General features: G+C 56.7%; 1 protein-coding gene across 1 annotated transcript in view; it reads right to left on the reverse strand.

Moving 5' to 3' along the window:
- The window catches only part of LOC111148744 (inositol-tetrakisphosphate 1-kinase), a 165601-nt gene that overhangs the window by 51799 nt on the left and 90557 nt on the right, over positions 1-23245 (reverse strand). The window contains exon 4 of the mRNA XM_022505534.1: positions 13514-13639. Within this exon, the coding sequence (XP_022361242.1) occupies positions 13514-13639 (126 nt within the window). The remainder of the gene's footprint in view (positions 1-13513; positions 13640-23245) is intronic.

The following is a 23245-nucleotide window of genomic DNA, read 5'->3' on the forward strand; positions in this document are numbered from 1 at the left end:
GACGCCTGCTGAGTAGGACCAGCGGGAGGAAGACTAATAGATGAAATGGTGTCACGGGCAATCACACCTTCAAAGGCATGGTATGCTTCTGCAGAAAGTGAAACACGTTCCTGGGAGATCAGCTCCGCATCATGAGGTCATGACCCATGCTGAGCAAAGCTTGCTGGGCAGGAGAGCTAACAAACACTCTGGGCAGACTACCGAAGCCATGAAATCAAAAGATTTCACGTTCATGGACATGAAATCAACTGAAGCCAGGGCCAAATGTTCCCCAGGCAAAGCCTTCCTGGCACCACCCAGAATACCTGTCTGTTCATTACACCCCACAGAAAACCGCAGAGAGCCTGAGCAATCCATGCTAGACCCAGGTGTCTTGGTGCAACACAATGTGCCAGGCAGCCAACCTCGGTGCTGGCTAAACCAAAGCACCCATGGCTATTCAAGAATCACGGGCCAGGCGTCTGAAGAGGTAGCCGGGTCTGGCATAGGGCTGGGGCTAGAGATTCATGCAGCTAACCCGTGGGCCAAGAGAAGGCTGTGGCAGCATCTAATACATACCAGGGGCAGGACTGCCAAGTCCAGCCACACAGGATGACATTCACGTAGTTTGCCACTGAGCTGTGCAGTACACAACCTATGTAACAGTCCCTGACCATCAGCCAAGGCTTAAGCCTTCCAATCACTGGCTGAGCACCTCTTTCCACCCAGCACCACCTGGCCGATCCCAATTCCAGCACATGGACCCTAAGACACTGCAAAAGTTAAGGCGAAGACCGTCAAGAAGTTTCAGTTCAAGTCTTAACACTGTCATTAACTTTATGCGTGCTTCTGAAAACCACTTAAATCATTTGTACCTCAGTTTTCCCACCAACAAAACAAATAGGCTGGAATAATGCATTTTTATAATATCCTTTCTGACTTTGAAGTCCTAGGATCCTTGGAGGCTGTGAAGAGATAAATGAATGAAAAAACCTCTCAGGGCCCTGGAGTCTAGGACCTGTGGCCCTCGGGCATACACAGTGCAGTGACTGAGCAGAACCCAGTCTCCTTAGGACAGTGACATGCGTGCCCATGACAGTGGAGGGAAGAGAGTGAGCGGGACAGGCACACGAATGACAGACGGCCAACGGCTCTGCGTCGGGGACAGACATCAGTTCACCAGCTCAAGCAAGACCACACATACCCAGACTGCCTTTCAGAGCAGCCACTAAGACAACTCCCCAGTTCTCACAGACTCAGCCCTGGCATGGGGAAGGCACCTCCTCACCTGCCACGTCTCTAACTTTTCTAAAATGGCTCCTTGGAGAGAACGGGGCTGCCATGTCCTCAGCCACCTTGGTCTTAATCAACCCTCATCCTATTCTGGAGAGATAGCCAGTGTCTGAGCACTCAGCCTGAGGCCTCCCAGAGAGCACGAAGCCAGGAAGGGAGGGAGCCCCTATGTGTGCGCACTCGTGTGTGTGTGCGTGTGTGTGTGCGTGTGCACGCACGCGTGTGCACACCAGAGTGGGGGTACCTCTGCAAGCTCAGGGAGGCCGCATTCCACCCATCCTCACCAGGAGCTCCTAAGTGCGGAGAGATGCAGGGAATGATCCTGTCGCCACGCGGGAACGCGCAGGGGTACGGGTCGGGGCACTAATCTAGCCGCAGGCGGAGGGAAGCAGAGTGGGAAGCAGAAGGGCAAGAGAGAGGGTTTCCGGAGGCCAGGGTGGCTGAACCACCAAGGGTCACCGGCATGGACCACGAGGAGAACAGGCATTCCAGGCAGAGGGGACAGCACAAGGAAAGGCATGGGAGGAGGGAGCCCCACATGACCGGGGAGACGTAGGTCTCAAAGAGGAGTTTACGTAAGGCAGAAAGCGGGACAGACAGCTGGAGACACAGCAGCCAGGGAGTCTGGACATGATCCTAAAGCAACAGGGTCTCCAGCCGAGGAGGGGCGGGGCTGGTTTTGAGTTCTGCAGTGACCCGTCTATTGGCATGCGAGGCCCAGGGGCTGAACTTGGAAGGGACAAGCCTGAGCAGCGTGTCTGGCACAGAGCTGGTATTAGAGGCATGGGTGCCAGCCTTTGCCATTCCAGAAGGACCAAGATACTGCCTGACCTCTGGCATGATTTGTCAGAGCCAGAGAAAGGAAAATGATGTGCTCTGCCCCTCAGCCTCGTTGCTCTTCAGACCTGTTATTTAAACCCATGACCTCAGGCTGGGGTGGTCAGGCCCCCACAGCACGGGGAGCTCAGAAGAGAAGGGCAAGGTGTGAACACATGAGCGCCAGACAGAAGCGAGGTGGCCTGGGGTCAAGGTCCAGACAGGCTGCGTGAGCCTGGCACAGACGCTGCCCTTGCCAGGGCCCTGAGCGCCAGCAGCAAACACTACAGAATGGGGAACCAGCTAGGGGTGCAGCCCCCGATTTTCCAGAACTCAAGGCCAAATTCAACTGATGAGAAGAAGCATGTCCAAAAGTGGAGGATGACGGACCAGCTCTGTTGGTGGGAGTGTAACCAGCTCGACTCTATGGGAGGAAACCGGACACCAGCAAAATCAAGAACACATGAACTCGGTGTCTCTACTTCCAGGTATCTGTCCCACAGAACCCCCCACGTGTGCACACAGATGCATGCACTAGGGCATTTCATCACCAAGGCATGTTCCAGAAACATCAGTAGAGAGCTGGTTAAGGGAAGGATTTAAGACCAGTTAATGGTATATCATGTAGCCATTAAACAGAATGAGGCAGCCCAAAGGGCTGATGTGAAATCATTTCCAAGATCTACGGTGGGAACAACGGCTTTGTGTGGGGAAAGGAAGACCATCTTTGTTCGCACACAAAAAGGCTCAAGGTCCCGGGGAACCGATGGCTGCACCAAGATGGGAAGTGGCTGGCTGGGCAGCAGAGGTGGTGGGGGGAAGACCCTGACATTACCAAGACCAGTCTGTCAGGACCGGTGAGAGCCACCCACAGACGACACAGGGAAAGCCAGGCCTAAGGAATGCACCAGAATCACAGTCCACGAGATGATGGCGATTTGCTGTCCCAGGCGGGGCATGAGGTGGGAGAAATACTGGAACATTCACGAAGGGCACAGCAAGTTTCCACGGAGCAGAACACCAGCAATAACCACCCCCACACCCGTCCCCACCGATGAACAGAACAGTCACAGAAAAAGGGGCTCGGAAGGGACAAGAAGCCGGAGCCCCAGGCCCCAGACTCCAGAATGAGCTGTACAGACTCATACCACTGACAGGGCCCAGGGGAGCCCTTTTCCGGATGAGGTAAGGTGCTTAGACAGTGCCCGTGTGGAGCAGGGCTGGGCCTGAGCACCCCTAAAACAGCAGGTTCTCCTGGGCGTGTGACTCTGCATGCCCGCCTCAGTGTCCCTAAAGGGCACCCCCATCCCAGAGCCGGCTGCCCCCCCATGGCTGACTGTCCACCTGGGTCACCCCCAGACAGTCTCACGTCACGTGCCTTGCTCAGCCACCCGGCGAGCAGCCTGAGTCCGACAGTGTGGTCCTGACGGGTGAGAAACCTGTTCACAGAGTGGACAGAAAAGTCCACGAATGAGCTCCCGCCAAAACATATCCCCAAATACTGAGGAAGAAAGGGCTGGAAGTAAACAGAATGCTCTATTATTTAAGATGGCAAATGCCTTCTCCCTGGCCTTCCCAGCAACACCCCCCCCCCCGGCGCCAAACCGTGGAAGACAGTCCCTCCCTCTCTGTCCCCAAACTCGTAAGTGGGCTCTCCACCTTCTGTCAGCAGGAGGCTGGCACAGGGCCGGGCTGGACTGTTCACCCGACGAATGTCCCATGCCCTGTCGCAGCGCCATGGCCCTACTCAGGTCCTCTGGAGCCGGGGAAAGGACCCCCAGGGCTGGGTGCCGGTCAGAACGCGTCCCCTCACAGGCCAACGCTAAACCAGGACAGACTAGCACCTCCATTCAGGGATCCCTATGGGGGACCGGATGGGTCCCAGCAGTCCCGGGGCCCACCCGATCAGAGCCAGCAGCTGGGCAATGTCAGGACCAGAGAGAGGCAGCGGCTGCTTGGGCCCCGTGCTCCTTAAGCACCTGTGTTAACACACCTGTACACCTCTGCCACACACGGGCCCCCACGAGCACGAGCACACCCCCTCCATGCCTGCATCCCCCTACAGGTACCCCCCAGGTGGCTCCAGTGAGCTGTGGAGCTCCCCCTGCCCTTGGGCCGCGGGACACTTCCCAGGACAAGGCCACAGGCCTGCTCGGTGGCCCCACCCACCCACCAGCACCCTGTCCTCCAGCCAGAGTTGAACTCTCAGTTCCCAGAACCAACCGAGGCCTCCCCAGGGCCCGCAGGCTCCCCAGGGCTCTGCTGGGTGTGCAAGTGTTACTCACAGAACTCAGGGTGCCCAGCCTGCTGTCAGCGGGATAGGGGGTGGGGGGAGTCATCGGGGAGCAGGGCAGGGTCTGTGGAGTGCTGCTGAACAAGGGGAAAACCAGGGGCCGCTCTAGCCAAACATGCCTTGGCCCCTCAACTCCGCACTCGGTGCCCCCAGCCGCACCCCCCAGCCTTCCTAGTTTCTGGAAGGAAGGCTCCGGCTGCCCCACCACACAAGCACCACACGCCCGTTACACATACCCCCTCCTCCCTGGCAGGACCCCTGGTTCTGAAGGTGACTCCCCTCGGCACCCTGCAGCCCCCCTCTAACCCACAGCCGTCAGGCTCACTAGGTTCCTCCAATCCACCCACCCGGCCCCCACCGCCTTCTTCAGGGTCCTCCGACCTCTGGGCCTGTCCGACCAAAGGACGTTGTCCCCTGGCTTGCTCCCCTCTATCAAAGACCTTTCAGGCCTCAGCTCAAATGTCAACTCCTCAGAGAGGCTGCAGGACCGGGTGGTAAGAACTTCCCTTTCATCTACCACAAGCCCCAATTTTTCTTATTCCCAGAACTTTCCATAATTGGAGACCGTGTTACTTTTTTCTCTGCTTGCTTGGGTTTTGTGTGCATTCCCTCCCTCCCTCCCTCCCACCGCACCCCACCCCACCCCCACACACCCAAATACAATTGTGTGGGGACAGGGGCTGAGTCCGCCTGATGTGATGTATTGATTACTGTATCTGCCATCTTTGAAGATTTCTGGCACACAGTAAGTGCTCAATTAAGACTTGGCTGAATGAATAATAGATCTGCGATGATTGATCTTGGAGATCAATGAACAGACTGAGAGACGCGGGCCAGGTCAAGGCTGGAAGCTGGGGGGTGTGAGAGAACTGAGACAGTGGGCGCGGACCCCAGCAGCAAGGGGCTCAGGGAGGTCCTCGTGCCTCGGAGGACCAAGGTCAGCAGAGGCCAGCTTGGCTGGTGAGCGGCTTTGTGACTGACCGCAGGAAGGCGAAGGAAACCGCAATGGCTTTATCGTGAGCACGCAGCCCACCTGGGAAACACAGAAGCAAGTCAGGAAGTCATGGCTCCAAAACAGGCCAGGAGGAGAATGGCAGAAGGTGACCTTTCTGTCGCAGGTGTTGTTGAAATAAGAGCCCAAGAGACTTCAGTCCCCCTGGACTGAGATCCCAATCTCCAAAACCCAGCTGCATCCAACGAGGCCTCCGTATCCACACTTTTAAAACAAGAGTGGCTTCACTTATGCGTAGAAGCCGTCAGAGCCGCTGCGCTCTGAGAAAGGCAGGGGTCTCGACCAGGCGCAAATTTGCCTCCCGCCCCCCAGAAGCCATTCAGCAACAGGCATTTTTGGTTGTCACAATTGAGGGTGGTGAAGGCCAGGGATGTCGCCAAACATTGTACCATGAACAGGACAGCCCCACAATATAGAATCGTCCAGCCCAAGACGTCAATAGTGTCAGAGCTAAGGAACCCTGAAATCACATGCGTAAGTTCTTTCTTCAACCTTGGAAAACTTTACTATTAATAAACGTTAGTATTTCTAAAACCCAATGTACCTCAAACCCTGTGCCATAAAACGCTGACGGCCCACACGCCGCTGCGAGCTGGGTCAGAGCTCAGGCTTCCAGGGCAGCTGGCCCCTCCCACTGCACCACCCAGGGCTGTGCGAAGTCCAGCTCTGTGGGGAGGGGCTGGAAACAGGGTCATGAAGTCGTGGGCCTGCCTGGGGGACCAGTCTTCCTCTCTCCGCAGGAAAGGCCCTGCAGACAGCCGATGGCACTCAATGGCACCAACCCCTCGGGGAGAAAGAATGACTCACTACCCCCGCCTGACCTGGGCCCACAATGGGCAGATTGTGCAGCCATCTCCACCACTGGGGGAGTGGCCTTGTCACCCGGGGCAGGAGTCCTGAAGAGCCTGGCCTCATGGCCACCCCAGGCCAGGACCTGTCCTCTAAGGCCAGGGCCACCACCAAGGCCCAGTTCTGACTCCCCTGGCATCTGCTGGCTGCTGTTCGTCACCACGCGGCCCCAGCTGTGTCAGAGGCAATCCCAGACGGTGACCTCTTCCCTAAGGTGACCCTGAATCGCTGGCCCTCCCTCCCTACTCCAAGCTGCTGGCCAACACTGCTCTAAGGCCTACTTGGAAGAACTGTGAGCGAAAGACAATCCAGCCTTGGTGGTGCTCTAGCTGAGCAGCCCCAGGTGAGTGCCTTAACTTCCTTGGGCCTGTTTCCTCACCTGAAAAAGGGGTAAGTAAAAATTCCATTCTCCCAGGGACTGACCTCTGCACAAAATGAGATAAGAGATGCGGAGTGCCCAGAGCACATGAGGCCAGCTGGGACCTGCTCGGGAAGCGTGGCCTCTGGCGGGCCTCCGCGGAGACCACCCCAATCCCTCGCTGGCACCTCCAGCCGGGAAGCCCACATGCCACTAAGCTCCACTCCCAAAGAGAAACTCACTTGATTTTTGTCGGGTTTAGATGTTATCTCCCAAATCAGGTCAGAAGGCCCAGAACCACAAAATCATGCTGCTCCTGCCTCCACTCCATCCCTCCGGCATGCGGCACCGAGCCCCAGGCTGCGGCCACCCAGTGAACAACGAGAATGGACAGGGTTTGAGCCGGTGCAGCTGTGAAATTGTTTCTGAGCCCCAGGGGTCGGGGGCAGAGCGGAGCCATGGTCCCGGAGGTGATCGCTGCCGCTCACGACCACTGCCTTTTGGGTGGGGACACCACAGCAATCCCACACTGTCATCCCGGCACGTTCCCAGGGAGGCAGGCAGGGCCCCCGAGGCCCTGGTGGGGGGACTGGTGAGAGGCAGAGCTGGGCACAGAACCTAAGTCCCTTGACCTCACCCAGCCCTGCCTCCAGAGTCACTGTCCGTCTCCGTTCCCGGCACAGAGGACACCTGTCATCTGGGGGCATTTTCAGAACCACCGCGTTGCTGACTACAGTCACGACTAAGAACTCCTAGGTCGGCTGTGACGAGTAGTGCTGATCACAGAAACTCTTAAGAGCCAGGGCGTGCTTCGCGGGGTTCTCCTCCCCCGGCCACGATGACCTGTCTGCAGCCGCTCCGTCTCCCCAGCTCCCGCCCGTGCAGTGGGGCCCAGTCGACCCTCCAATGACGGTGTCGCAGGCAGAAATGAGCCTGGGCCGGGCTGGGGGAGCCGCTTGTTACTGCTGCGAGCCAGTCCTCATACCCTGTCGTAGGAAGGGCCTCAAAAGCCACCCCCTCCACCCTGCCCCAGTGTCAGAGGAAACCAGAGTCTACAGCCAGCCTGGGAGGCAGGGGCAGGTCACACACCGGCCAGGGCCAACAAGCGCCCGGCAAGTTTAGCACACGCGGGCCTCCAGCAGCCCTGGGAGGCAGGGACGCCGCCTGCCCCTATTTTAGAGATAAAGGAACTGAAACGCAGGAGAAATGAGAAGACGTTCCCAAGGCCAGTGGGGAGAAGTTGGCGGGGAGCTCTGGACCCAGGCTACAGGCTCTGACATCAGTGTGCCTAACCACTGTGCCCTGGGGGACAAGAGCCCGAAGGAGGAAAACGGCCAATTCGCGGACTCCAGACATCGACACTCGAGACAGAAGGAGGGCTGCGGGGAAGACACACAGGTGACCAAGAAGCACGCGGAGAGATGCCCGCCATCATCAGCCATTAGGGAAATTTGAACCAAAACTCCAAGATGCTACCTCACACCCACTAGGATCGCTAAAATCAACATCAGATTAAGTGCTGGCAAGGAAGTGGAGACGCTGAAACCTTTATGCACTGCTGGCAGGGATGGAAAACAGTGCCACAAGAGGAAAACCAGGCTGGGGGTTCCCCCCAACCTCGGAAACCGCCCCCACGTGACCCAGGAGTGCCCCGTCCCCACATGTATTCCCACAAGAAAGGAGAATGTATACAGAAGAGCTTATAGCAGTGCTTTTTTTTTTTTTTTTTTAAAGAGAGAGGGATGCCTGGGTGGCTCAGTCACTTGAGGGTCTGCCTTCGCCTCACGTCATGATCTGAGGGTCCTGGGTTCGAGTCCTACATTGGGCTGTCTGCTCAGTGGGGAGTCTGTTTCTCCCTCTCTCTCCGCCCCTCCCCCTGTTCATGTTCTCCCTTTGTCTCTGAAATAAGTAAAATCTTTTAAAAAAAGAGAGAAAGAGAGAGGCAAAGAGAGAGAATCTTAAGCAGACTCCCCGCCCAGCATGGAGCCTGACATGGGGCTCTATCTCACAACCATAAGGTCATGACCCGAGTGGAAATCAAGAGTCAGACGCTTCACCAACCGAGCCGCCCAGGTGCCCCAGCAGTGCCATTCCTGAGAGTCAGAACATGGAAACGACCCATCAGCTGATGACCGGACACACAGTGTGTGTCTCCAAATGGAATGTTACTCAGCCATCGGAAGGACGGAAGTGACGATTCATACTATGACACGCGGTGGGGCCGGCGGGGCAGGGGGTGCCTGGAGAGCCTTATGCTAAATGACAGAAGGAAGTCACAGCAGCCAAGTATTCTAGGACTCCATTCACATTAAAGTCCAGCATAGGGAAAGCTATAGAGACAGAAAGTGGGGGTTGCCTAGGGCCAGCAAGGGAGGTGATAGCAAAAGATTCGGGGTTTTGGGGGGGAAATGACAAAAATGTCCTAAAAGGGACTGCACAGATCTATGAATACACTGAAACCCATCAGACTGTACACTTCAAGTGCGTGAGTGGTACGGTATGTGAGTTGCAGCTCAATAAGCCTGTTTTTCAAGCTACAGGGGAGGGGAGGGGGAACGGGGCTACTGAAGGTTTATTCTAAAAGATGCTTCCTTTCAGGTAGAACCGATGTGCAAAGCGTGCGTTCCCTGCCTGCATCCATGAGGTGAGGAAGGAGCTCCCTTCCTAGATGCATGTCACACAAGCCGATGGCCAGCCGGGACCCAAGAGGTGAGTGGGGCGTTGCCACGCACGGGCCTATGGGTGCCAGCCTGTCACAGCCCAGGGATCCCCGGGGGCACTGGGATGAGGATGGGGGCACTGCTGAGCCCCCAGGGGCATGAGCTCTCTCTTTACTGCAGAAACTGCCAGGCTCCGATGACTACGGTGTCCTCGCTCCTCAGAGTTCATCTTGCCTTGGCAATGGCCTCCTCCTAAGCAGGGCCTCTCTCATGCCAGGGAAATCTGATCTTATCGCCCTCACCCCCGGCCTACAGGATGAAGTCCAAGCTCCCCAGCCTGGCAGGAAAAAGCCCTCTCCCTCCAACCTGTTCATCCTGCAGTTCCCCACCCCCCGGAGGCATCCCCACACGTACCCGACGGCCCGGGAAGCACCGTCTGCCTCATGAACCCTCCTTGGGCCCTTCTTCCAGCAGGAGCCATTTGCTCCCTCCTCTGACCCACCAGGGCGCGCTGCACCGAGCCAGCACCACCAGCACCCCGTCCCTTCACAAACACACAGACACAATTCCTACGTGGCAGGAATCATGTGTGGCAGTGGGGATCCCGGTGAGCTCAACGTGGGTGCGATCTCTGCCCCTGTGCGGCTAACCACCAGATGGACAGAGAGTAGCAACCACTAGAGCATCAGGCACTTCCCAATGGAGGGAAGGAAAAGCAGAACCTTATGAGGGCCTAGGGTGGTGGGTGTGTCCTTAGGTCACCAGGGAGGCCTTCCTAAGGGAGGAACACCTGAGCTGAGAGCTAGGGGAGAAGAAGGAATCCCAAGCACGAGGACGGCTGGGGCAAAGGCACTGAGGTGGGCAAAAGTGCAGAGCTGGAGGGCGGAGGTGGGCCGAGGTGAGGATGCTGGGGGGAGGCCACGGGCAGATCACGCAGGCCTCAGGGGCCTGGTTCAAGACTGAATGAAGTCTTCATTATCACTGCGAAGAGAAGGCACAGAATGGTCTGACACCAGGAAATGTAGCGACCAAGTCTGTGTGTGCCCGAACTCATCACTCTGGGGGCTGTGGGGCAGTTCCTGGTTTCCCCATCAGCCTTGCCTCAGGGCTAGGTCCTCACCTAGTGCTTGCGGAGCACTTACCAATCTTCTAGCTGATCGAGGTGGGGAAGAGCTGTCAGTTTAGACTCAGACCCGCCCCCCTTCCGAGCTCCTTCAGGGAAAACCCCAGGAAGATCCACCTAGACAGCCCCACATGCCCCACAGAACATAACCACTGTGACCCTTCTGGGCGATTCTGGGGCTGGAAGGGGCTGCAGGAGGACCATCCCCCAGCCCCTCCTCCCAGGTGGCCATGGCTGTCACAGTGAGAAGGTTCTCCATGCTCCCCAGAGGAAACAGATCAAGAGGGCTGAGCACCCTTGAGCATTGCGATGGGGACCCTCGCACCACCCCAATCCCACTGGCCTACATGGGCAGGGCCCCCCCAGGTCTGTTCAGTGACAGCTGACCCTTGGGCAGAGCCGTAGCAGCACCAGGCCGCTGGCTCCACATGAACCCCGGGGCAGAAAAACAACTGAATCATCCTGATGATTCTCCAAGCAAAGTTCTCTTGGGGCCAATATTTTAAAAAAAAAAAAAAAAAAAAGGCTTGGGGAGGTGGTTTCTATGGCAACCTGTTTTAGTGATCTGCAGTGAACCCCAGGCCCACACCCTCCAACCTGTCCTCAAAGGCAGCCAGGAAAAAAGCATTAACCTCTGAGCTCAGAGAATTCCTTTCCATCACAGGCTGGAGGCTTCATGGAAGCATCCCAGGGGCAGAACGCTTTAGGTCTGTCAGGAAGACCTCAGAAACACCTCTTCCTCGTCTCACTTCTCCTGGGACCTGAATACGGCATCTGGAGAAGACCCTTCGAGATGAGCCCCTTCTGGGCCAAAATCTTTGTTTCCTTACTCACACCAAAGGCAGAAAGGCCAGCTTTGCAAACCCAAGCCCTGGGCTTGGCCTCTCTGCCACGGACCCTGTGCTCCCTCCCCACCCAAGCCAACAGCCCCTTGTTAAAGTCTTGCATGAATATTAAAACAAGAACCTGAAAACAAGCGGCATGACCAAGGTCACGTGCCAATTTATCTGGTCTGGCTCTGAACCCTACAGGTCAACTCAGTCAGTGACTTGGTGGCAGGAGGGAGGCCGGGAGTAGCCAAGCGGGCCTTCCCCCTGGCCCTCACCCGGAGTCCCTCTGTCCCCCTCTTCACCAGCCCCCGCTGTCTCCTCTCTTCCCTAGGCCTCTGGAAAGCTCAGCCTATCACCCTTTTCCCCAAAGGATTGTTCTCTTCACAAAGGAGGAAACGTCCCGGCCTTATCAGATATCCGGCTTCATGCTCGAGCACAGAGTGCAGTGAAAATTTATCCCAAAAATACCAAGGCTGGAAGGTTACACTGAGGTCACCTCAGTCATCTGAGGGCTGGCTGAGCTGTGTGTGCCCTGGCTGGGACAGACTCCAGGGACCCAGTCCAAGGCTTCCCGGGGAAACGCACGCAGTGGCTGAAACCATGAAGCCCCACGTCCCCGCATCCCCACCCCCGCCACCTTCTCCTGTAACCTTGTCTTCCACCCAGATCGGAACTCGGGGACCCAGTTCTCCTTCACTATTTGGCCACCACCTGCCCGGGGCTGTGGGCACATGTGTGATCACGGGAAGTGAAGGATGGGAGCCCCCCACTCCTCGGGGCAGTCGTTCCCAAACTCCCAGGGGCTGCCTGGGGGCTACCGCCCTTGATGCTGGTGAACAGAGCAACACAGGTAATAGCTGCGGCCACCTCGAAGTCCCAGCTGCAGGAGCAGAATGCCTGCACGCTCAGCAAACAGTAGGCACCTCTACATACACAGACATTTACTTCTCATGGCAACCTGGCCGTCCTCAGGACTAGAAACTATCTGCATCCCCATTTTACAGAACAGGAAACTAAGGCTCACGGAGGTCACATGATCAAAGTGGCCTTGAGCAGTGTAAGAACCACTTCACAGGTTTGGCGTCGTGCACTCTGACCAACGTTGTAGGAGGTTTTCCTGGTCCTGATACCATCTCACAAATAGGAAAATGGGAGTGTAGGGAGGTTAGGGAGGAGCCTTGGGTGCGCCTTGCCCATGGCCCCCAGCCCTATGAAAGCATGAGGGACTTTGGGCCACAGGCAAGACAAAGGCCCTGGAGGACATGACATGGGGACAGCACCCGCCCCCCACCCCTGCCCCGCAGGCAGGGGGCCACCAGCGGGGCCACCAGCAGGGCCACGAGCAGGGCACAACTGCTTTTGGGCTACTTGCACATGGGAAGTGGGAATCCGTGGCAGATCCGGCCAAGAAGGGGGAGAGCCATGGGGAAACAAGCAAGGGAGGCTGAGGTCACGACCACAGACACAGGCGGGAAAGAAAATGCTTCAGCAGGAGGGCTACTGTGTGGCCAAGGAGGCTAAGGAGAGTCCCCTTTGTGTGGCTACAGAAGGACAGGACATCAAATCTCCAATTATCACACACTGAAAAGCACACTCAAAGATCCCCTCCCAGCAGGGAGGCCCTCCACGTTGGCTATATTTCACTGATAATATGACTCTGTTTTTCAAGGGGACGAATCATGGTCTCATCTACAACAGAGAAAACACAGGACAAGTCAGTGGGGACAAAGGTAGCGCCTCCCAAGGTGGGCGGTGGGTCACGGAGGGGTCAAGGCCGTGGGGGGATGGGGGACGAAGGCAGGGAGGAGGGAACAGCGGCCATACTCAGAGACCAGCACACAGGGGTCCAAGCAATGAGCACGGGGGCGGGGGAAGGGGGGGCTGGTGTTCTCTACCAAGGCAGGACCTGGGGAGCTGGGCAAGCTATTCTACCTCAACAGCCCCCAGGGATCCCTTTCTCAACATGAGGCAGGAGGGTCCCAGCCCCGGTGCCAACTCAGAACCATGGACCGAGACTGTGTGTGCTGCGCGGGCAGAGGCCACATCTGGACAGGGCAGCACTCTGATCAGTAATGCTCATCTACCCCGGCAGAGAGCGCAGGGTGAGCTGACCACACCCTGGCTGGATCCTGTCTGACACCCAAGGAGACAGAGGCCCTGGCAGGGAGGTGCCCACCCACAAGCACAAATGCTGGGAGCAGCAGGACCACGACCCCGGACTAGACGGCAAGACAGCCATTGAAGTTCTAGAAGCACACAGGGCCATTCTGGGGCCGTCCCTCCTCACTGTCCTCGCTCACCTGGAACCTGTGCACCAGCTCCAGGGACTGGCTGTCGTTCTGGTCGGCTTCGAGGATGACATCGGTCAGCTTATGGATGATGACGTCCAGGGGACCCTGCTCCTCAATCGGCCGGCTAAGGTTCAGCTGCCAGGGAAAGGCGGGGAGGACACAGAGAAAAAGAACAACTTCAGCACCTGAGCCACTGCCCGGCTGTCTCCCCCCAACCCACCCCTGCCCATCCCTGCAGCCCTGGGAGAGCGGGCAGGAGGAAGGCCGGCACTCATGGGAAATACAAGCAGGACAAAAGGCGCAAACCCACTAAGCTTCTAGAACGCCCCCAGGGCAGGCCCTATGTGCGCATTTCTGTCTCCGAGCCCCCACAGCACCCTGGATACCCAAGACACACACGTGGAACCAAGGCATCTACGAGTTAAGCGACCGTCGCTGTGCCGTCGCTGTACAGAGAAAACATCTACTGGACACGCATGATCTGCTCAATGACCCCAATGTTTCAGGTCGGGAAACCAGGGCTCTGCGAGGCGAAGCCAAATGACTGAAGTCACACGGCCAGGTCTAAAGTGAGATCCAGGCAGGTGCTCTTCCCACGGAGCGACGGCCTCAGCAGAGCTGCGATCCCCATGCCCGAGAGGCACCACCCCGAGAGACGGGCAGCTCGTGCTTCACCTTGAAATCCAGCCTCATCCCAGACACCGTGAGGGAGTGCGGGGTGGCCCTGCTGGCCCTGCCCCACAGGGGGCCCTGTTTGTTTTTTCAAGAATGCTGGGTTAGGGAGATCGAATCCCCAGGGAGCCAGACCCACCGGCTGACAGAGTGTCAGTATCACCTGGCCCCAGGGCCGGAGCAGCTGCCAACAACCGGGCAGCCCGACCGCACGCTCCCTGACCCGCCAGATGTCTGCCGCCCGGCACGCGGCCACCACCAGCTGCAAGGCCAGGCCCCTGGAGGCAGCGGCGACAGCCCGGCACCTGGCTGACCCCCCAGATGGCCTCAGCAGAGGCCAGAGAATGTCATCAGCCCCACCCCCACTCATCCCCCCCCACAAGCAGGGCTCCCTCCAGGATTCCAGGCTGTTTCCAAGTTGCTAGTAAAGAAACCACAGTGTCCGCTCTGGGAAGGCATGGCGCTAGAAATGGTTTTTATTTTCCAACCACGTGATGAAAGGTGATTTCACAAATGAGGAGAGTGGGGAACACGGACTTTTGGAATCCCAGGCCCCCTCACCCCAGGGTCTGACAGCGAGAAAGTGGAGGCAATCAGATGCAGATCTGAAGCCTGGAGCGAGCTTGCCATCCAGTGCAAGCCCCAGCCCCAAGCCCACTCTGGGCCCCGGGAGGCTGGGCTCTACAGCCACAAGCAGCTGGCCGCCCTGTCCTCTGGCTTCTGGCCGAGCGGCCGACGGAGGCACATGAGAAGATGGGGGAGAGGGGGAGAGAGATGTCCGGGTGTCTGCTCCCACTGTCCTCACACCCTCGCCGTATTTCTGGCACAGACACCCCCTGTCAAGCAGGCAGCTCCTCTCCCAAGCCCTCCACTGTCTCGAGAGCTCCCCGCCCCTGTCCCCTCGAGCCTGGGGTGGTGACAGTTTGCCCCGCTGTGGGGGCCGCGCCACATCTCGCTGGCGGCTCTGACCCAGCTCCCACCTTGTTATCCTCTCTTAGTTAAACTCTTGTCTCGTCAAACCTTCCGAAAGTATCAGCTAAGTACCAATATTTAGCTTTCTTAGGTCTTCCGAAAGTACCAGTACCTTAGCTTTTTTTTTTTTTTTTTTCTTTTTGGCCTGAGAGAAAGAGGTTTCCCCTCCTTAAAAAAAAAAAAAAAAAAAAAAATCCCACGGATCTCACAATAATACTGCAGGAGCCTCTTCCCACCACAGGGTGACCAGCCTGGATACAATCCCGAACAAGTCCGACTAGCGGAGAAGCCGGCCATTCCCTCCAGGGCTCCTGGATGGAGAAGGGAAGCAACGCTTGCCGTCCTCACAGTCTCACTGTCACAGACCAGGACACCAAGAGGCCAGGGAAGAAAAGTCACCGGGCAAGGCCTGGTGGTTGGGAAGTGGCCCCGGGGGCGGGGGGCGGGGGGGGGGGGGGGATGGTGCTGGAGGCCCAACAGCAACACCTGCAGGCTGAGTGTGCAGCCGGTGTCCTGGGCCTGTGCACCAGCCTGGCTCCTCATGCCCCACCCCCGACCGGGCCTCAGTTTCCCCTCCAATACACACAGGAACTTGGGAGGACCCTTCTGCCCGCGGAGTCGGGATTACCTTCCCATCCAAACCCACTTCCCAGGGAAAACAAGACAAAACAAGGAACAGAATTGGAAGGAAGGGGAGCAAAGCCAGTGGGAAGTGGTACCCTGAGCAGAGAAGCGCAAATTCTCAGAAGACGCCCAGACGCAAACCTACTTTGGCTGTACCTGCGGCTCCACCGTGACGGGTACCACAAATGAGAAGCCCATCTTTTCAGACCGAGGCAGCTAGAAACAGCAGAGAACTGGGTCACATGGGTGAAGCCCCATCCCCGCCAGCGTGCACATCTCCAGGGAGGAGCTGCTGGGTCTCCTGTACGGCAGGAGGGGACAGAAATGTGTCCCAGTGGGTTTGGGGAAAGGAGATGCCCCTGGCTCGTCCTGGCCTGGCACCAGCCTGGGGCCCGCAGACCTGACAAGCGGGGGTGTTTGGAAAATAAGCTCTCTGCATTCCCGGCCGTTCCAATGAAGGTAAACAGTTGAGTTCTGGAAGCCGGCCACCTCCCTTTGTATATTTTCCAAGCATTTTTATGCCAGTAAAACCATTTCGTGAGAACAGCAACTTGGGACACACATCAGGCCTGGTCTGGTCCTGGCTTGGCCGTCTGTCACTGCAGCATCTCTGCTGAGACCTGCCTGGAGTGGCCACTGACTCCAGAAGGTTCTCCAGCCCAGCTTCTCCTCAAGCGGCTAGATAAGCCACATTCACATGAAGGGTCTATCCTCCTGCAAAGACCTCAAGGGGACTCAAGTCTCTCCCTGCTGGCTGGGAAGGAGAAGGTGGGCCCTCTGGGGCTGCCACTCAGGAGGGGGGCTCAGGCAGGGTCCAGGCACACCACAGGAGAGCAGGCCGGCTCCCAAGAACCCAGGACACTGCAGAGGAGCAGACCCTGGTGGCCCAGGCTTCATTTCACAGATGGGGTGGGGAGGGGAGCTCAGATGAAAAGGAACTCAACTGTCATTTTGCTTTTCTGACCACACTCTGCCCCCAGAAAAAGGGAACTTTCCCAGAGACTTGTTGTGGTCTGCGGAAGGGTGCTGATCTGTCCCTCAGCCAGTTACAAGGAGGTCTCAACGAAAGGGCCGCCCCCTGTGGCCAGAAGAGGCCTGTGGGTGCCATGCTTCCAAGTCACGCCACCCTGTGAGGCCAAGGCTGGACACTGTTCCGCACAGAGCTCAGAGCTCAGGCTTCGGAGGGAACAAGGGCTCACTGTTCCCCTCAGAGACTATGACAGGAGGCTGGCTGGCGGTCGGGGAGGGCGAGAGGAGTTGGGACAAAGGCCTCCAAAGCCCAGTGGCTGGAATGTGACCTCTGACTTCCGCAGCAAGTAACCCAGTCACGCCCAGCCCAGGATCCCAGGTGAGCTAGTGTCTGACTACTCCCGTGAGCCCCAGCAGCTGCTCAGGAGGGAGGAAGATGGGCACGGCAGACACCTGGAAACCCCATCGCAGCTTGGCTGCCCCGGGCTGGGCAGGCGATGTAACTGCTCCGTGCCTCAGTTTCCCCATCCATAAAACGAGGGCGTTCCTACTCCCGACACTTCGTGGGCTGTTTGGGTGGGTTAGAACATCGCATTTAGAGATGTGACGCAGGGCTGATGCAGAGTGGATGCAGTAGTAACACCGCGGAGTGCTCGGACAATGTCCCGCCACAGCTCGCTGGCTCATTCATTCGACAAGCATTCTCTGCTTGTCCTAGGTGCCAGACACAGACAGCCCCGGCGCTCCCTTCTGGGGGCTGTCCATCAGTAACAGGACTGTCCCGGCGCACTGTGGCAGCAGAACCAAGATACAGCCGCGTGCCGCTCTAGGTCCTGCCTGGGAGACGAGCTCCCTCTCCCCAGAATGTCCCCCGGCCCCACACCCCTTCGTCCACACAGGGACCTTGCACTCATTTTCCAAGTCTCAGCTCCACAGTTCAATCCTTTTTCAGACTTCTCAATTCACTGCACCCCAAACAGGACAATGTGACGGCTGTCTGGTCTCACCCAGAGGCCCAGGACCCTTTGCCTCTCCCTCCACGACTGCAACCTCACTGCCCAAGATAAAGTCATTGCTCTAACTGACCCTACCACACCAGATCCTGAGATCCCAACAACCAGCGCTGAGCCTCGCCTCCCCAGGACCTAGAATGGTGGCTTGAGGTAAGAGGAGCTCGCCGAATGTGTGCTAAATGCCACTGATGTTTCAAAGAACAAAGTGAACACTGCAGACCAACTAGAAGGCACATTCCACGAAGCGGGGGGATTCTTTCCAGCCACGGGGGTTAGAAACAGCCTCCTGGAGAAGGAGGGAGAGGGAAAAATGGAGCAAGGAAGGTATAACGCAGGCAGCAGGAGTGGCTGCAGAAATCATCTGCATTTGATTCTCCACTTGCACTTGGGCAACTGCAAATGCCTGGGGGGCCATAGGCTACCACGTCTGCAGAAAGAGCTCGTCCTACAGCACAGACCCTGGGTTGGCCCCCTGGGAGGGGAGGCCTAGGACCACCCCTCTCGCGCTGCATCTACAGGTTGGAAATGGGATCCTAGAGGACCAGGCACGACTGGAGTTGTGCTATAGTGTGAACACCTAATAAATCCTGAGTGTGTTAAGGTAAAATATGGAGATTGTGGGCTTGAACAGTTAGCCCGCCCTAATACAGTCCCCCGAGGAGAGAGCATGTATGCAGTGGAGGACAAGGATACCCCAACAGAGGCTTCCAGATGTCCCCAAACTTCCACACGTGCTTCCCTGATGGGATCAATAAGCAGCCAGATAGGAAAGAAATGTAAAACCATCTCTGGGGCTCATCAGGGAGGCAGGGGGCCTGGGAGAACGGGCTCCCCGCCCCTGATGCTGGGGCTGCTCATTCTTTCTGGACGCAAGATGCGAGGTGTTCTGTGACTGCAGAAGTCTGGGCTGCTGAAAACAACCCATCCCTCTCTGAACGGCCAGCCAGGCTGCGCGGGAACCAGCCGGGCAACAGGACCACCCTCCCGCAGCCCCAGCCTCTAGGCAAGAAGACCCATTGCCCTGTGGCTAGGGTGTAGCTGTTGCACACTCACCCAGAGTCAGGCCCTGTCCTTTTTTTTTTTCTTTAAGATTTATTTTTGAGGGAGGGAGAGGGAGGGAGCACGACAGGCAGGAGGAGCGGAGGGAGAGGGAGAATCTGAAGCAGACTCCCCATGCAGCACGGAGACTGACCCGGTCCTGTTCTAAGCACCTGACGTGCACTCGCCCATACAGTTCTTCCAACAGCCTGAGATCGGGACCCACGAGAGGCACAGCAGTCAAGTAACATGCCGCAGATCTCGCGGCTCGTGCCGACTCTTCACTGTTCCCAGGCAACAGCACGGCCGTGGAATCAGCCCGCGGGACGCCCTGGCTGCGGGCACTGTGTCCTGTTCTACTGAGGACAGCTCAGTGGGCCTCCAGATGGAAGCTGGTCACCAGGAAGGCCAAGCCACAAGCTTTCAGCCCCATCTCCTGTCCGCCAGCGAGGGGAGAGGGACTCGAAAACTGAGTTAATGCTCAACCATGCCAACATGATGAAGGCGCCATAAAAATCCCGGAGGTGCAGAGCTCGGGGAGGTGTTGAAGCACGGCACGCTCCAAGGGAACAGGGAGCTTGGCATCCTTTCCCACAGACCCTGCCCTGTGCCTCCCTTCCAGCTGGATGTCCAACCAGACCCTTCATCACAGCTTTTTATAATTAGCCAGCAAGCAAGAAGTAAATTGTTCCTAAGTTCTATGAGCTGCTCTAGCAAATTAATGAAACCCGAGAAGGGGGTCCTGGGACTCTCCGACTGAGAGCCACCTGGCTCATCAGGAGCACAGGTGACAAGATGGACTTGAGAGTGGCATCTGGGGGCGGGGGGCGGTAGTCTTGTGGGACCAAACCTTTCGCCTGTGGGACCTAACACTATCTCCAGGCAGAGGTAGTCAGAACTGGGTTGCAGCCACGGACTCGCAGCTAGGGTTACAAGACTGCCCGGTCAGGGGTGAAGGCTCCCACACAGCTGGTGTTGGAAATGTTCTGGGTGTGTAGTAAGCGTGAGAGGAAAGGACAAGGGCAGAAGGTGTGTTTTTCTTACTCAATAGTGCATGCCATAAATGTCAGCTATTATCTTTCCTATTCCTATGGTTCACATTATTACTGACCAGTGGAAATTTCCCTGACTCTTTATCAAGCAGGGTGCAAGCACAAGCCAGAATTTGAATTTCACAAAGCTACATCCCTTGTACTGACTCACATGAGACTCCTCAAAGCGTCTGCCGCCACCGTGAAATTTACTGTCGTTGTTAGTAATGGTCAACATTTATCAAGTCCCTACTTTGGGCCACAGACTAAGCTCACAGGAGCTTACTATACGAGGTGCAGCTGAGGACACTGAGGCACAGAAAGGTTAAGTCATGGGTCCAGGGTCACAGAGTTACAGCTGCATGGGACCCGGGTCTCCCTCCTGCCCAAGCCAGACAATTAACCTCTAAGCCAAAAGGTGCCCTGGGTGCCTGGTGTTTTCCTCCCATCCATTCTCCCCTAATTCACTCCTGCAGTGAATGTTTTCATGTGGTATGTTTTCAGCAGTGACTTCAAATGGAAGTTACTAGATGAAAAGTTTGGTCTCAACCAGGATCCAGACAAAATAGCCTGGATGAAAAGTGAGTGGGCGCGACTCGGCTGGATTCCCCTGTGCTCTCCATGGAGCTGGGTATCTGGGACAGAACTAGCACATCTCCCACGTTTAAAGCCTCACTATGCAGGAGCAGGTGTCTGCTGAAGAAGTCGGGTCTGGCACCTCACGATCAGACTTCTGAAGGGAGCCGAGCCTTGGAGGATGCAGCACCGGCCACATCTTTTCAGCAAGGCTGGTTCCAAAAGACAACTCAGGGACAGCAGACTGAAGGCTTTTCCCCAGCAAGAGCAACTCTCGCTCCCCAAGGAGCCCAAAGGGGCCCTCAGAGAAGAAAGGAGCTGGAAGTCACCTGCAGCTGGCTACCAAGATCGGCAGACTGGGCTGAAGACAGAGCCCGTCACCGTGGGAGGCCTGGCCCAGGATGGGGAGCGGGACTGACGCCAACACTCTCTGACCCGATTCCCCGATTTCTCAGTAACTGGTTTCCAGTTACTGGGTAATCACAAACAGCGATCTGGTTAAGGCCAAAGAGTGAACAACCTTTTTCCCCCAGAAGATGAGGGGCCAAGCTGATGAAATGATGCCAGGACAGACGGACCTTACAGTTCCAAAGTTCCGGGCACTTGCAAGCTGACTATTTCAAAGAGCCAAAAAGCTTACACCCACCCGGCAAGCATGGCTCCTTGAGAAAAGGGCTGACCCCAGGTTCTTAGGAGCTAAGAAAAGCCTGGCCCTTGTCCAGTGCTAGGGAGCCAGGTTCAAGAGTAGATTGAAAAGATAAATGCAACCATACCCTTTGACCCAGTAAGCCAACTTCTGGGATGCTGGTTAAGAAAAAAAAATCAACAGGTGAAAAATCCCTCTGGCCCATGGAGATTCGCTGAGGCTATATCGACAAAAGATAGGACACAGAACACATGTCCCCAAAGGGAGCCTGGCTAGGTAACAACAGACATACCCCCACCAGCAGATATTAAAGAATTACTGGGCAGACAGGGCCTAGTGGAAACAAGTGTGTGTGGGGGGCGGGGTGGAGTGTCCCAACCATGTGAACCCACGAAGCGAGAAAGGAAACACACACCCGAATGAGAGAGGAGCCTGGGCACAGAGGACCCATCATAAGAATGAGCAGCCCATTGGGACACATGGCAGGATGCACTTCCTGGTTTCCTTGCCACGGTCCGGTCATGTGACTGGTTCTGGCCAATGAGCCAAGAGCCGGTGAACCCTGGCCTCCTGGCACAGGGTTCCCCTGCAAGTGCCAGGGCCTCCTGCGCGATCTCCACGCTGGCACAGTACTGGCAACGTTCAAAGCGGAGCCTTGGATCTCTGAGCACTTGTGCACCGAGGCCCCAGCTGACCCCTACAGACACGTGGCATGAGTGAGCCACAACAACCCCATTTTAAGCTGCAAAGATTTGGGGTTTCTTTACACAGCACACGCTAGTCCTAACGGTGTGCCCTGCAGGTTTCTCTTTTCTCATTTGTTCGAACAAAAGGAGCATGGAAGGGAAGGGGAGGGAAAGCTAATGAAAGCAAATGGTAACTTCCAGGTAACTGGCTTTTGTTGTTGTTGTTGTTGTTGTTGTTTTTTTAAGATATAATTCAGTATTTGGATGAAATATGACAACAGGGATTAGTCCTGTAAGGGGATATGTTAAATGTCCAATCCCCTCAGACTGGAAGACAGAAACCTTGCATGGAGCCACGCCATGACATGGCTGTCCTCCAGCACCCCCAGAAGAGCCCCAAAATTGGCCCAATGAGTCCCTTGAGCCTGTGTGGCTCAGCTAAGTGGGCTGCTTCCAGCATGCGATGGTTCTCCGCGGCAGCTGCTGGCAGGAGTCAGGGCAGTGGAAACCAAACTCCCCTGTTAGGTGCGGGGCACCAGCCTGGTCCTGCCCTGACGGGAACACGCAAACCACAAGATGGTGAAAAAGAAAGACAACAGCGTGAAAAGGACCAGCAGATCTGGACCCATGGGAAGAAGAGTCAAAGTTCATGCTAACAAAGGCTGACTGCAGAGACGGAGAGTCGGGATGGGGGGTGGTGCCCCCACTTAATTCCCTGTCCCCATGCCAGAGGGGGAAACCCAGAGCCCTTCCGCCCTTAGCACACCCTGCTCCACTGCGGGCCAATTCTCTCCCTGAGCCCCCACAGGCCCAGAGGTGCTGTGCTAAGCACACCCCTTACCCATTCCACCCAACTCCTAAGATGTCCCTAGGACGCAGGAGAGGCTGTTACCACTGGAGAGAGGAGAAGAGGAACATTCTAGGGGACAACACAGCACAACAGAGGTTGTATAAGCAGTAAGCCAGTGGGGGAGACAGTCTCTGTCCCCCAGTCCCTGTGGCTCCGGGACAGGTATTCCTAAGCTCTCTGCTTTCCTTAGGAAATGGACAGGCTGGAGAGACCTTGTTCCTCGAGGTGACAGCAGGGGGCGGGGGTGGCCACCATGCACTCTAAGACATGGTCTGCAGGGCTGCTCCTGCCCACCAGGACTGGAGGCAGGACTGTCCACCTGGGGTCACGGCAGGCACAGGGCCCCCCACATGGGGTCTGGCCCACAGCTCCAAAAAGGGCAAGATAAATATGGGAATTCATATATAAGAACAGTGGCATCTGAAAACAGGGGATAAAAGATGGATTATTAATAAACATCACTGGCATGATTTAGTATCCACCTGGGAAAAAATACATATATGGAGACACACAACTTCCTGTCTTCCACCAAGACAAATTCTAGGTGGAACAAAGATGTAATGATAAAAACCGAGAACAGGGGATGCCTGGGTGGCTCAGTTGGTTAAGCGGCTGCCTTCGGCTCAGGTCATGATCCCAGGGTCCTGGGATCGAGTCCCACATC

The sequence above is a fragment of the Enhydra lutris genome, unplaced genomic scaffold, assembly GCF_002288905.1.
Source record: "Enhydra lutris kenyoni isolate GAN:26980312 unplaced genomic scaffold, ASM228890v2 scaffoldscaffold20, whole genome shotgun sequence".
Classification (NCBI taxonomy): Eukaryota; Metazoa; Chordata; class Mammalia; order Carnivora; family Mustelidae; genus Enhydra; species Enhydra lutris.